The sequence below is a fragment of the Xenopus tropicalis genome, chromosome 5 (genome assembly GCF_000004195.4).
Source record: "Xenopus tropicalis strain Nigerian chromosome 5, UCB_Xtro_10.0, whole genome shotgun sequence".
NCBI classification, from domain to species: domain Eukaryota; kingdom Metazoa; phylum Chordata; class Amphibia; order Anura; family Pipidae; genus Xenopus; species Xenopus tropicalis.
Genome location: NC_030681.2, coordinates 12,774,665 through 12,790,790, shown reverse-complemented (window position 1 = coordinate 12,790,790; position 16,126 = coordinate 12,774,665). Strand labels below are relative to the sequence as shown.

The 16,126-nt window shown below is 41.1% G+C and overlaps 1 protein-coding gene across 1 annotated transcript in view; it reads right to left on the bottom strand.

The window, feature by feature from the left end:
• The window catches only part of ush2a (usherin), a 510,724-nt gene that overhangs the window by 392,358 nt on the left and 102,240 nt on the right, over window positions 1-16,126 (bottom strand). Inside the window, exons 13-14 of the mRNA XM_031902040.1 lie at window positions 11,305-11,488; window positions 2,740-2,903 (exon numbers count right to left, since the gene is read on the bottom strand). Coding sequence (XP_031757900.1) covers window positions 2,740-2,903; window positions 11,305-11,488 — 348 coding nt within the window. The remainder of the gene's footprint in view (window positions 1-2,739; window positions 2,904-11,304; window positions 11,489-16,126) is intronic.

Genomic DNA, 16,126 nt, shown 5'->3' with positions numbered 1-16,126 from the left:
ACACGCTACTATCTAGTGTGTAACTCACATTTATGTTATTTCTATCAAAGTACCTTATACTTATCATAATGAAAACTAATTTTGCGGTTTGCTGCCGAGTTTAAAAGTAGTTTTACGCAATTTAGTATTATCAACACAAATAGAAACGCAACTTTTCATGCCAAGCGCCAAGGACACACCCCTCCGGTACTCCACTAACAACACTATTCCAATTAGAATATGGTCCAATTACCATCACTCTTAGCAACCTATCCGTCAGCCCAACTGTACCTTATTTCAAATGGAAGAATAAAAAGTCACTCTCTGATCATTAAGTTTAGTAAACTGGGGCTAAATGACTTGATTATTAATCGACGATGGTGAGGAAATCTAAGTAATATTTATGGGCAGCTATAAAACCATTTCTAGCATCATAAACACTCCCGTAAATAGCAACTATATTTCAAAAATTTTAAATTATGAGCGTCTACGGCAATTTATTATGGAGGCATTACAATGCTACTGCTGAAATGACATTATTTAGTAAACCCAGCCAAAATATAAATGAATGACAAAATGGCTGTGTAAAGGTTTAAATGCTTGTCATTCCGACATTAAGCATGGGATCCAGCGAGGCTCTGATTACATTGTGCGCGGCTTGAAAAGCACGGAAATGGCAGTGATTTTTTTTCCGGTGACACTTTATTTGCTTTCCGAGCCGTACAATAGGCACACTGCATAGTCTTTGGTGTTCTCCCTTCATTTAAAAAAAAACAAAAAACTCCTTTTCAGAAGCAAAAATGAATTACTCTTAATAACTGAAATGAATGGGGAGTAATATCTTCTACTTTTATAGATGTTTGTGTTGCTTTTTAAAAAGCGGTTCTAATAAATCACTTTTAGAGAAAATGAGTTCGTTTGTGGTTTCGAAAAGCTCTAAACCCATAAAAATGAGAATGTTGCCAAATGGGGCCTCTAATATACAATTTTTTTTTTACTATTCTCTCTTTTGAAATAAAGCTGCCATAAGGCTAATCTATGTTCTGTGTTCAAAATATAAGCAAAATATATGGAACTGTAGTAAAAACCATACATTGGGGCCCAAGGTGTGTCAACATGTCCAGGGTCGGACTGGGGGGTGAAGGGCCCACCGGCGGCCCAGACCCAACCCTTGCGGCGCTCCCCCGGCCTGACCGCTCCTGCCCTGACGCGTTCATTTTACGCGCTCGGGGGAGGATGTCGGGTGGGGGGCCCTGCGAGGGGGGTTCGGGGCGTGGGCACCTGCAGGGCCCCCCACCCGACATCCTCCCCCGAGCGCGTAAAATGAACGCGTCAGGGCAGGAGCGGTCAGGCCGGGGGTGCGCCACAAGGGCTGGGTCTGGGCCGACGGGGCCAGTATTTTTTTTCATTGCGCGGCTATTATTTTGTCGCCCGCGGCTATTATTTCGTCGCCCGCAGTTATTCTTTTGTCGTCCGCGACAATTTTTGGACGCACACAAATTTTTTCATCTGTTTCGTGATACAACCCGCCATTGGCGAAACGCTGAAATTCGCCACAAATCCATGCCTGGCGAAACATTTCGCCCATCACTACCTACTATGTCTTAATCCAGTATTCATCCAAAACCCAAAACTTTTTATGACAATATAGTAAAAATTTTTTACTAAAAGTACAATTTTTAAAAGTTTCTTGCATTTTAATGTACAAATTAGGGTTCTTTTTCAGATTTGGCAAAAAAAAATCTTTTGAAAGATTTGCAAATTTTTCACCCGGCAGCCCAGTCTGACCCTAAACGTGTCAGAAAGACAATACACCTGCACACCTCCTACTTATGCTTTTTCCTGGGCAATAATGGGTATAATTCTACCCTGACTTAAACAAAAACTATGCCCTCAAACAATGTTGGTCCCTATAATAATATATTGCATATACAGCTCATACATAAAACCCTGCTTCATCTTAATAAACCATTTTCATAAAAATATAGTTTTTTAGTAGTATGTGCCATTGGGTAATCTTAAATAGAAGACTGCCATTTTAAGAATTAAGGGCCGCCCCCTTGGATCATAGGATTCACAGGGCACACAAACAAGCCAAGGCACACATACATGCTAGGCCCCATCAGCCTTTTACTCCCACACTACTTCCTGTTACAGTTACAGCTGCATCACTTCCTGTCAGCTGATCTCTGAGGGAGCACACAGCCCATCACTAAATAGCGGCTCAAGGGAAAGGATGTAAAAGGGCAATATTTACTGATATATATTCCAGTTTGGGAGATTCTTTAATAGGCCACTTAATATGATATAAACTGTCTGTTGGTTAAGTATTCATTCTGGGGGTATAGTTTTCCTTTATTTATTTGTTTGTGGTATGACCACACATGACTTATTTACATATACTGACTAGGGATGCACTGAATCCAAGATTCGATTCTTATTTGGCCAAGATTCTGCCTTTTTTTGGCAGGATTTGGATTTGGCCGAATTCACGGTCCTGGCCCTACCGAATCCGAATCCAAAAAATCACATGACTTTTTGTCACAAACACGGAAGTTGAAAAATTTTCAGCGTGCGGCGACTTTTAACCCTTCCAAAACCTCATAAGTTCATAATAAGTTTAGTATGTGTGAGGGTATTTCTGTTCTAGGGTGTAATATAAATATCCCCTACATGAAGAATAGCCCCATCCATTCTGTAAAAACTACACATAGTGACCAGGTAAAAGTAGTATTCTGAATGAGGAGACCATAAACCTACTTTTGCTACAGCCAAATGGGTTTTGGAAGTCAAGGCCCCCAGAGTCCTCCATACATTGGTTACATCGAAGTCCTCTCACAAACATCTTACAGTAACACTGGCCTGTTAGCGAATCACAGCTGCCACTTATTGCCCCAGCCAGATCACAGTCACAGGTTTCACATCTGCAAATAAATTGAAAGAGGTTTTAATAAGAAATAAATGATTGTTTGCCGTCTGTCTCTTGAGCATTTTGTTAAATATTGCCAAATTCTATAGAAATTTGAGACACTTTGTACTTCTTAATTATTTTCAAACCTTTGAACCATTTTGCAGATCATTCTGAACATTTTCTTAATTAACATGTAATATATTTTTAAGCTGTTGTGTTGTCATCATGATAAAGGTACATTACCTTTGCCCAGGACCTGCTATTAGTGATGGGTGAAAAAATTCGGCAGGCATGGATTCGTGGAGCATTTCCGCGTTTGCCATTGGCTTATTTTTTTGCGAACTGGGCGACAAAATTTGCCGTGGAAAATTTGCCTTGCATTCAAAAATTGTCACGAGCGTCAAAAGAATTGTCCCGCGTCAAAAAGAATCGTCTCTCATCAAAAGAATTGTTGCGCATCATAAGTATTTTTTTTTTTGAAGCGCAACATTTTTGCAAATTTGCCGTTTCATGGATCTTTTGAAAGATTCACGTATTTTTTGGCGAAGCAAAACGGGACAGATTCGCTCATCACAACCTACTATTAGTGATGAGCGAATCTGTCCAGTTTCGCTTCACAGAAAAATTAGCCAATCTTTCAAAAGATTTGCAAAACAGCTAAAATTTGCGAAACGGCGAAAATGTCGAGCGTCAAAAAAAAATTGTCGCCCGCGGCTATTATTTCATTGCGCGGCTATTATTTTGTCGCCCGCGGCTATTATTTCGTCGCCCGCAGTTATTCTTTTGTCGTCCGCGACAATTTTTGGACGCACACAAATTTTTTCATCTGTTTCGTGATACAACCCGCCATTGGCGAAACGCTGAAATTCACCACGAATCCATGCCTGGCGAAACATTTCGCCCATCACTACCTACCATGTCTTAATCCAGTATTCATCCAAAACCCAAAACTTTTTATGACAATATAGTAAAATTTTTTTACTAAAAGTACAATTTTTAAAAGTTTCTTGCATTTTAATGTACAAATTAGGGTTCTTTTTCAGATTTGGCAAAAAAAAATCTTTTGAAAGATTTGCAAATTTTTCACCCATTAAACATATTGTCACGCATCAAAAGAATTGCGCACAACAATTTTTTTGACGTTTAAGATTTTCCCCGTTTCGCGAATTTTCCGCCGTTTCACGAATCTTTTGAAAGATTCGCGAATTTTTCACCCGTCAAATGTATTGTCGCGCTTCAAAACTATTGTCGCACACAACAATTTTTTTTGACGCACAACATTTTCCCCGCTTCGCGAATTTTCCTCCGTTTTGGGAATCTTTTGAAAGATTCACAAATTTTTGGGGCAGATTCGAGAGCTATGAGCAAAATCATTAAACGTTTAAGGGTTCCTTTGCTGAAAGTTGTGGAAATGTTCCAAAAATATCAGGAAAAGGTTCATAAGTGTGATAAACATTTAACTACTGCCAGGAAAATGTCTTTATTCCACCTTTGATAGATCTTTCCCTATGCATTTGCATTCTTGTTTGTGTCCATTGCAAGTGAGGGTTTTTGATGATAAATGTACCAGTCCTTACACTACAGGAAAGACTTGTCCGATTTCACTTTTTCCCAGCAGTTTCTTTACCCAGTGGAACTCTGACAGTGTGAACTCATGAGTGACCATTCAACACTCTCCCGAAGACTGATAAAAGCTGCAAATTTGTGTAACGGGAAAAATATCCCAAATGGGAATTTCTGAAATGTATCATTTAATATTTGATATGCCTTTAGCTTTTATCCACTGTAAAAAAAAAAAGTGTTTTCTCCCACAGCTGGTATAGGGCATATCAGTAGTAAAGATTTACTTCTAATTATAGCTTTTTAAATATATACAGGTATAGGACCCGTTATCCAGAATGCTCGGGACCAAGGGTATTCCGGATAAGGGGTCTTTCCATAATTTGGATCTTCATACCTTAAGTCTACTAAGAAATCAATAAAACTTTAAATAAACCCAATAGGGCTGTTCTGCCCCCAGTAAGGATTAATTATATCTTAGTTGGGATCAAGTACAGGTACTGTTTTATTATTACAGAGAAAAGGGAATCATTTAACCATGAAATAAACCCAATAGGGCTGTTCTGCCCCCAAAAAGGGGTAATTATATCTTAGTTGGGATCAAGTACAGGTACTGTTTTATTATTACAGAGAAAAGGGAATCATTTAACCATTAAATAAACCCAATAGGGCTGTTCTGCCCCCAATAAGGGGTAATTATATATCTTAGTTGGGATCAAATACAGGTACTGTTTTATTATTACAGAGAAAAGGGAATCATTTAACCATTAAATAAACCCAATAGGGCTGTTCTGCCCCCAAAAAGGGGTAATTATATCTTAGTTGGGATCAAGTACAGGTACTGTTTTATTATTACAGAGAAAAGGGAATCATTTAACCATGAAATAAACCCAATAGGGCTGTTCTGCCCCCAATAAATGGTAATTATATCTTAGTTGGGATCAAGTACAGGTACTGTTTTATTATTACAGAGAAAAGGGAATCATTTAACCATTAAATAAACCCAATAGGGCTGTTCTGCCCCCAATAAGGGGTAATTATATCTTAGTTGGGATCAAGTACAGGTACTGTTTTATTATTACAGAGAAAAGGGAATCATTTAACCATTAAATAAACCCAATAGGGCTGTTCTGCCCCAATAAGGGGTAATTATATCTTAGTTGGGATCAAGTACAGGTACTGTTTTATTATTACAGAGAAAAGGGAATCATTTAACCATTTAATAAACCCAATAGGGCTGTTCTGCCCCAATAAGGGGTAATTATATCTTAGTTGGGATCAAATACAGGTACTGTTTTATTTTTACAGACAAAAAAGGAAATCAATTTTAAAAATCTGAATTATTTGATTAAAATGGAGTCTATGGGAGGCAGGCTTTACGTAATTCGGAGCTTTCTGGATATTGGGTTTCCGGATAAGGGATCCCATACCTGTACTGACAAAATGCAAGTTCAGTTTAGCTAAATGTATATACAGATATTCTTTTTGTGTGCTTTTTTTGTGAGCAACCAGAAAGGATATTCATTCTAAAATTTGATTTCTCAGGTCCTCCCTATTCGTTTTCTTGTCTGTCATTCAAGCCACTGTCTTGTTTGGGTGAGTAGGACCACAGCAACCTGATAATTAAATACATTTCAAAAGGGAACTGAGGAAATAAATTCAAATTCAGTCTTTAGTATATGGTGAGCCACAAGTTTTTAATTTATCCCATTGTGTTCTATCCATTTGAAATGAGGCTGAGAACCTTGACTGTTAATAATTTGGGAAAAAATAAATAAAATAAAGTTACAATAAAGAGACAATTCAATAAAGAGACAATTTCCACTAAATTCTATAGAAACTTGTCAGTAGTGATGAGCGAATTTTTTCGCCAGGCATGGAATCGCAGCGAATTTCTGCATTTCGCCATTGGCAAATTGTTGTGCGAAACTTCAGTGAAAATTCACAGCGGGAAAATTCATTGGGCATAAATGTTTTTGTTGCACGTCAAATTGGGCGGAAATTGTGCATAAAAAAAGTGCGGGCGCCAAAGAAAAGTTTCGCAAATTTTTTTGTCGTTTCGCAAATTTTATGGTGAAGCTAATCACTACTTGTCAGCTTGCTGAGTTTTTGTTTATGTTTTCAAGTTCGCATGAGAATGTTCAAGTTTCTTTTCAAATTGCAACTATTCAAGTTTTCAAAAATATTCTTGAATATATTCACAATCCTGTTTTTTTTATCGAATTGTGGAAAAACATACTCTCAAATATGAATTAATCTACCTCTTAATCTCGATCAATTCCCCCCAATACTTCATCACATAATGAATTGTGTCACAACTAGTGATGAGTGAATCTGTCCTATTTCGCTTTGCCTAAAAATGTGCGAAACAGCAAAATTCGCGTAATGCCAAAAAATATGCGAAACGTGTTTGTCGCAATTTTTTTTTGTCGACCGTGCCCAGTTTGACAGGACTGCAACCTTTTTTGACGTGACTATGCCTTTTTTGCTGCGACCGCTCCCTTTTTTACGCTACCGTGCCCATTTTGATGCGCCAGCGCCTATTTTTACACGACCGCAATTTTTTTGACATGCAACAAATTTTTTGACAGCAAAGTTTCTCGGAAGTTTTGTGAAACAATTCGTCAATGGCAAATTGCGGAAATATGCTGCAAATCTATGCTTGATGAAAAAATTCCCTCATCGCTAGTCACAACTCAAACTTTATAAAAATATCAGTTTAGGGCAAAGTTTCCGGCACAGATATGTCACATTGTCTCCTTACCTGGGTCTCTTTCCAATAGTCTTATTAGCTGGGCAATGTGAGGTTGGGCCTCCTAGAACCCACTAGAGAACATGATATAAAGGGCAAACATTGGACATAGTGTTAGCTAAATAAGTATATAAGAACTGAGTAGTGATGAGCGAATTTTTTTGCCAGGCATGGATTCGCAGCGAATTTCCACATTTTGCCATTGCCGAATTGTTTTGCGAAAATTCGCCTCAGGAAAATTCGTTGAGTGGAAATTTTGTTTTGCTGCGTGTCAAATTCAGTGCGGTCGCGTCAAAAAAAGTGTGGGCAACAAAAAAATAGATGCGGGCAACAAAAAAGACGCGGGCGACAAAAAAAATTGCACAACAAATGCGTTTCGTGAATTTTTTGGACAGATTGACTTATCACTAGAACTGACATTGGTTTTAGTAGAGCGTGTAGCAACCCTCACATTCTGATTCATACTGGCCACTTGTGAACTCATTCTAAATAGTGAAACTGTACAGCCAAATAAGAGGTTTCCTACACTGAACCAGCCTTGATTCACCAGATTATTGGTAGGGTCATTATTTCCTTGATCTGATTCATTGGTCAGTGTGCCCCTTAATGCTTTAGGACAGGGATCCCCAAACTTTTTTACCCGTGAGCAACATTCAAATGTAGAAAGAGTTGGGAACAACACAAGCATGAAAAGATACCTGGAGGTGCCATATAAGGGCTATGATTGGCTATTTGGTAGCCTTTATGTGGACTTGCAGCCTATAGAAGGCTCCGTTTGGCTTTACATAGGGTTTTATGCAACCAAAACTTGCCTCCAAGCCAAGTATTCAAAAAATAAGCACCTAGGCCACTGGGAGCAACATCCAAGGGGTTTGGGAGCAACACAAGAATGAAAAAGGAACCTGGAGGTGCCATATAAGGGCTATGATTGGCTATTTGGTAGCCCTTATGTGGACTTGCAGCCTATAAAAGAGTCTGTTTGGCTTTACACTGGGTTTTATGCAGCCAAAACTTGCCTCCAAGCCAAGTATTCAAAAAATAAGCCCCTACTCTGAGGCCACTGGGAGCAACATCCAAGGGGTTGGGGAGCAACATGTTACTCATGAGCCACTGGTTGGGGATGTTTTGCCAGGCATGGATTTGCGGCGAATTTCCGCGTTTCACCATTGTCGGATTGTTTGAAAAAATGGATGAAAAAATTTGGCGCTGAAAAATTTGCTGCGCGTTCAAAAATTGTCGCCAGTGTCAAAAGAATAGCCCTGCGACAAAATAATAGTTGCGGGCGACAAAATAATAGCCGGACAACAAAATAATAGCCGTGGACGACAAAATTATAGCAGGGCAACAAAATAATAGCCACGGGCGACAAAAGAGTAGCCACAAGACAAAAGAATAGCCGCGGGCGACAAAAGAATAGCCGCGGGCGACAAAAGAATAGCCGCGGGCGACAAAAGAATAGCTGTGGGTGACAAAAGAATAGTCTCGGGCTACAATTTTTTTAGATGCACAACATTTTCGCTGTTTCGTGAATTTGTCGCCGTTTCGCGAATTTTCCTCCGTTTTGAATTTTACGGCGAACCGAAATGGGACAGATTCGCTCATCACTACTGGGCAAAAATGTTTGGAAAAAATCCATGTGTGGATAAGAAACTCTGAAAATTACTGCCTTGTGCCTGTGCAGGTAACCATGAAATCACCCCTGTTTTGCCAACGTACAGTATCTCATATTCTATTTATATATAAAAGAAAAGAAATGTTTAAAAAAAATTGGAAACATTCATCATTTGTTTTTTTTTGTTGTTGTCTAAATAGGAAAAAAGGAAGGAAGAAATGATCAGATATCAACAGAATGCGCGTGGGCTCTTTCAAATGGAATAAACAGTCCTGTACAACTTGATTTCTTTCTTAGCTATAATAAAACATGCCTTAAGTGTAAAACAAATTGAGCTTTAAATCTTTATAGAGCTGATTCCTTGAGGGATTTTGTGCAACAATAGCTTTTCACATTTATTAAAAGGGAATTATGAATACTAAGGAGGAGACAATTTCAACCTGGAAATAAGAAAACCAAACCAAGATGAATTGCAATATTGATTTTTTTTTCTAGTACAAATGGTTTTTGTAATATTAATATAGAAGAACCTTTATTACATTGACTCTCCAGGTACAGTCAGAGCTTTTCCAGCAATCAATTTAAAATCTTCATTTTTCTTGCGGGAAGGCTTCACTTACCGAGCGAATTTCATAAACACTAATCTGTCAAGATTTATATAAATTAGCAATCTGTGACGCCATATTGATCAGTTCATAACAGTAAACAAAGACACAGTCATTTAGGAACGGATGATGGAAAATGGGATCAACATGATTTCCTATCTACCCAGTAAAGGGCTACAGAAATTCCTGACTGTGCCTTGCCCTTGAGTTGCGGGCTGTTCTATTTATGATTCTATTTATCATACTATATAATACCTGCCATGTAAATATCCACATCTTTATATAATTATATATATATATATATATATATATATATATATATAATGTGTGTGGGTTTTTTTCCTACTGCAGCCTTTTGAAAGCCTACTAAAGTAGTCTTGCTAAGGGTCATTTACCTAGGTCCCTGATTCTCTGTAATAATAAAACAGTACCTGTACTTGATCCCAACTAAGATATAATTACCCCTTATTGGGGCAGAACAATCCTATTGGGTTTATTTAATGGTTAAATGATTCCCTTTTCTCTGTAATAATAAAACAGTACCTGTACTTGATCCCAACTAAGATATAATTACCCCTTATTGGGGGCAGAACAATCCTATTGGGTTTTTTTAATGGTTAAATGATTCCCTTTTCTCTGTAATAATAAAACAGTACCTGTACTTGATCCCAACTAAGATATAATTACCCCTTATTGGGGGCAGAACAGCCCTATTGGGTTTATTTAATGGTTAAATGATTCCCTTTTCTCTGTAATAATAAAACAGTACCTGTACTTGATCCCAACTAAGATATAATTACCCCTTATTGGGGGCAGAACAGCCCTATTGGGTTTATTTAATGGTTAAATGATTCCCTTTTCTCTGTAATAATAAAACAGTACCTGTACTTGATCCCAACTAAGATATAATTACCCCTTATTGGGGGCAGAACAGCCCTATTGGGTTTATTTAATAGTTAAATGATTTCCTTTTTCTCTGTAATAATAAAACAGTACCTGTACTTGATCCCAACTAAGATATAATTACCCCTTATTGGGGGCAGAACAGTCCTATTGGGTTTATTTAATGGTTAAATGATTCCCTTTTCTCTGTAATAATAAAACAGTACCTGTACTTGATCCCAACTAAGATATAATTACCCCTTATTGGGGCAGAACAGCCCTATTGGGTTTATTTAATGGTTAAATGATTCCCTTTTCTCTGTAATAATAAAACAGTACCTGTACTTGATCCCAACTAAGATATAATTACCCCTTATTGGGGGCAGAACAGCCCTATTGGGTTTATTTAATGGTTAAATGATTCCCTTTTCTCTGTAATAATAAAACAGTACCTGTACTTGATCCCAACTAAGATATAATTACCCCTTATTGGGGGCAGAACAGTCCTGTTGGGTTTATTTCATGTTTGAATAATCTTTTAGTAGACTTAAGGTATGGAGATTCAAATTATGGAAAGACCCCTTATAAAGAAAACTCCAGGTCCTGAGCATTCTGGATAATGGGTTCCATACCTGTACTTGCATACAGGGTCTACTTACATCTGACCTTATCCCACTCTCTTCCACCTCTCATGCTGCCATCACATATATACCTGCCCATCACTAACATCACCTGAGGAGCTGGATCAGGTGCAAGTGTATAAGTCAAAGCCGGCCAATGGGAAATGCAATAGGTTAGAGCACGCTGATGTCATTGGTGGGGTGGGCCATGTTACTGTCCTTACCACCTACCATAGGGTATTTTAGTTAGGGAACTGGTAGAGGGTTCAGACATTGCTGTATTCATCTGGGGAATGTAGGTCTCTGCACTTGATTTAACCTCCTTTACCGATAAAATATTGGCAAAAAAGTATTTTAGACAATTGATATAAATATTCACATACCTTCCTGTTTCTGGATCAAATCCAAAAAAGAAATCCTTGCATTCGTCACATTTTTGACCGGTTACTGAAAAATCATGGCAGTAGCACTGACCATTTAAATCCGTGCAGGTCTCATTATATGATGCCTTGGGGTGGCAAGAACATGGAATGCACCCCTCGCCCTGGGCATTCGATAAATAGAAACCTGAGGAAAAATATAAGACACATAGAAGGGGTCATTACAAGATTTTAGCAACAGTGAAATTACATTACAACAAATAAAATTAATGCAATTAATGCAATATGTACTTTACTAGCAAAAAAAACTATTGTTGAGAAGGCGATGAGAAAAGGGGAAAAAGGGATGAGAGTCATTTTGTTTTCATCAGTTGATTGCAGATAATAGCAGGTATAGTAGGGAGAGATGGTGCCTATAGTAGCAGTGGGGGGATAATAGCCTCTGGGAAGGGACTGGGGCTGTGGGATAGCAGGTATAGTAGGGAGAGATGGTGCCTATAGTAGCAGTGGGGGGATAATAGCCTCTGGGAAGGGACTGGGGCTGTGGGATAGCAGGTATAGTAGGGAGAGATGGTGCCTATAGTAGCAGTGGGGGGATAATAGCCTCTGGGAAGGGACTGGGGCTGTGGGATAGCAGGTATAGTAGGGAGAGATGGTGCCTATAGTAGCAGTGGGGGGGATAATAGCCTCTGGGAAGGGACTGGGGCTGTGGGATAGCAGGTATAGTAGGGAGAGATGGTGCCTATAGTAGCAGTGGGGGGATAATAGCCTCTGGGAAGGGACTGGGGCTGTGGGATAGCAGGTATAGTAGGGAGAGATGGTGCCTATAGTAGCAGTGGGGGGATAATAGCCTCTGGGAAGGGACTGGGGCTGTGGGATAGCAGGTATAGTAGGGAGAGATGGTGCCTATAGTAGCAGTGGGGGGATAATAGCCTCTGGGAAGGGACTGGGGCTGTGGGATAGCAGGTATAGTAGGGAGAGATGGTGCCTATAGTAGCAGTGGGGGGATAATAGCCTCTGGGAAGGGACTGGGGCTGTGGATAGCAGGTATAGTAGGGAGAGATGGTGCCTATAGTAGCAGTGGGGGGATAATAGCCTCTGGGAAGGGACTGGGGCTGTGGGATAGCAGGTATAGTAGGGAGAGATGGTGCCTATAGTAGCAGTGGGGGGATAATAGCCTCTGGGAAGGGACTGGGGCTGTTGGATCGCAGGTATAGTAGGGAGAGATGGTGCCTATAGTAGCAGTGGGATAATACCCTCTGGGAAGGGACTGGGGCTGTGGGATAGCAGGTATAGTAGGGAGAGATGGTGCCTATAGTAGCAGTGGGGGGATAATAGCCTCTGGGAAAGGACTGGGGCTGTGGGATAGCAGGTATAGTAGGGAGAGATGGTGCCTATAGTAGCAGTGGGGGGATAATAGCCTCTGGGAAGGGACTGGGGCTGTGGGATAGCAGGTATAGTAGGGAGAGATGGTGCCTATAGTAGCAGTGGGGGGATAATAGCCTCTGGGAAGGGACTGGGGCTGTGGGATCGCAGGTATAGTAGGGAGAGATGGTGCCTATAGTAGCAGTGGGATAATACCCTCTGGGAAGGGACTGGGGCTGTGGGATAGCAGGTATAGTAGGGAGAGATGGTGCCTATAGTAGCAGTGGGGGGATAAAAGCCTCTGGGAAAGGACTGGGGCTGTGGGATAGCAGGTATAGTAGGGAGAGATGGTGCCTATAGTAGCAGTGGGGGATAATAGCCTCTGGGAAGGGACTGGGGCTGTGGGATAGCAGGTATAGTAGGGAGAGATCGTGCCTATAGTAGCAGTGGGGGGATAATAGCCTCTGGGAAGGGACTGGGGCTGTGGGATAGCAGGTATAGTAGGGAGAGATCGTGCCTATAGTAGCAGTGGGGGGATAATAGCCTCTGGGAAGGGACTGGGGCTGTGGGATAGCAGGTATAGTAGGGAGAGATCGTGCCTATAGTAGCAGTGGGGGGATAATAGCCTCTGGGAAGGGACTGGGGCTGTGGGATAGCAGGTATAGTAGGGAGAGATCGTGCCTATAGTAGCAGTGGGGGGATAATAGCCTCTGGGAAGGGACTGGGGCTGTGGGATAGCAGGTATAGTAGGGAGAGATGGTGCCTATAGTAGCAGTGGGGGGATAATAGCCTCTGGGAAGGGACTGGGGCTGTGGGATAGCAGGTATAGTAGGGAGAGATGGTGCCTATAGTAGCAGTGGGGGGATAATAGCCTCTGGGAAGGGACTGAGACTGTGGGATAGCAGGTATAGTAGGGAGAGATGGTGCCTATAGTAGCAGTGGGATAATAGCCTCTGGGAAGGGACTGGGGCTGTGGGATAGCAGGTATAGTAGGGAGAGATGGTGCCTATAGTAGCAGTGGGGGGATAATAGCCTCTGGGAAGGGACTGGGGCTGTGGGATAGCAGGTATAGTAGGGAGAGATGGTGCCTATAGTAGCAGTGGGGGGATAATAGCCTCTGGGAAGGGACTGGGGCTGTTGGATCGCAGGTATAGTAGGGATAGATGGTGCCTATAGTAGCAGTGGGATAATACCCTCTGGGAAGGGACTGGGGCTGTGGGATAGCAGGTATAGTAGGGAGAGATGGTGCCTATAGTAGCAGTGGGGGGATAATAGCCTCTGGGAAAGGACTGGGGCTGTGGGATAGCAGGTATAGTAGGGAGAGATGGTGCCTATAGTAGCAGTGGGGGGATAATAGCCTCTGGGAAGGGACTGGGGCTGTGGGATAGCAGGTATAGTAGGGAGAGATGGTGCCTATAGTAGCAGTGGGGGGATAATAGCCTCTGGGAAGGGACTGGGGCTGTGGGATAGCAGGTATAGTAGGGAGAGATGGTGCCTATAGTAGCAGTGGGGGGATAATAGCCTCTGGGAAGGGACTGAGACTGTGGCATAGCAGGTATAGTAGGGAGAGATGGTGCCTATAGTAGCAGTGGGGGGGATAATAGCCTCTGGGAAGGGACTGGGGCTGTGGGATAGCAGGTATAGTAGGGAGAGATGGTGCCTATAGTAGCAGTGGGGGATAATAGCCTCTGGGAAGGGACTGGGGCTGTGGGATAGCAGGTATAGTAGGGAGAGATGGTGCCTATAGTAGCAGTGGGGGGATAATAGCCTCTGGGAAGGGACTGGGGCTGTGGGATAGCAGGTATAGTAGGGAGAGATGGTGCCTATAGTAGCAGTGGGGGGGATAATAGCCTCTGGGAAGGGACTGTGGCTGTGGGATAGCAGGTATAGTAGGGAGAGATGGTGCCTATAGTAGCAGTGGGATAATAGGCTCTAAGATGCACTAGAATATGCATAGTGAAGAAAGTTGGTGACAGTAATACTTTATTTCATATGAAGTATAGCCCATCAGTTGCTATTAAAGTACAGCTCCCAGGACCCCAGGCTAAAAGTAGTGGGTGCTAGAAGTTGTAGATCACCAAGCTTAAATAACGACTCAAACATTTATTTAGTATTTCTTTTTTTGTGGAAAACTGAACATATTTCTTTTTTAAGCTCATGTTTTTTTTTATTCCTCAATAATACAAATCTGAAAACACTGCAACAGAATGTGGGTCTGATGGATAATCTAGCTCCTAGAAACCGCGCTCCTTGCCAGAAATCCGAAGAAAGTGACATCTTGCAAAGTCACTCCATGGGAGTTAGCAAGATGAAAGCCAACACAAATTGTTTGACAAAGCAGATAATTTATTTTACTGGCTTATAATAGCCATTTTTTTACCCGCTGCATGGAGGGCATTAAGTCAGTGTACAGAACAGAAATCAGATTGTTCTACATGAAGGCATGGAAGGAAAATATTGAGCTTGACTTTGTACGGTAACATTTACAGGTAATAATGAATAGCTAAAATGAACACCTATAAGAATAGACAAGGTTATTGGTATTAAGCCATATTATCAGGCTGGTTTATGGGCGGGTCTGAGTGCCACTGGCACAGTTTTAATTCAATTCTTCTTTCTACAATTAATTCCCAAGAACAACTGCCATCGTATCAGGCACATAAACCAACTAAATCATTATTAACCTCCATAGTGTACCAACATTAGGTCATGATACCCCCAACAACAAATACAATGGAGTAGAGAGAAGGGGTAGTTCTTCTGTTACAAACCCCGCCCTCTCCTGTTTACTCATAACAAAGCTCAGCAGTTGAGCAACAAGGTGGGTGTTACCAACCTTCTGGTTACAGGAATCCCCATCTCACCTCAAAGAGTGTTGTTAAGCTAATCGGTGTTGGATTAATGAGTAACTAATAGGAATGTAAGTTTTAATGGTCTTGCACTGTACGTACCCACTACTGTTACTTAAATGGATCCGGTCATAATTTTTATGGTATAGTTTTTGTTACTATATTACACTGTTAACATTGTAAATAATCCATTCTTGCATTTAACATTTTATTTTTAAACCAATAAATGTATTTTTTTTTAAAGTTGTTATATCGTTGTGTAGGCCCCATCTCAGTGTATTGTGCCTGATTCTGATCCTTTGGAAAGAGCCAGTAATACACCATAGAACTGCTTTCGGATAAGCTATTGTTTTGTCCTGCTCAATGTAACTAGAGGAGTCCCAAGCAGGACTTGGATTTTTACTATTGAGTGCTATTCTGATACCTACTGGGAGCTGCTATCTTGCTCACTTCCCATTGTTCTGCTGATCGGCTGCTGGGGGTGAGGGGGGGGATATCACTCCAACTTGCAGCGCAGCAGTGAAGTGTGACTGAGTCTGAGCTTTCAGCCAGCGCTACACATTAGAACTGCTTTCAGCTAACCTATTGTTTCTCCTACTCCCATGTAACTG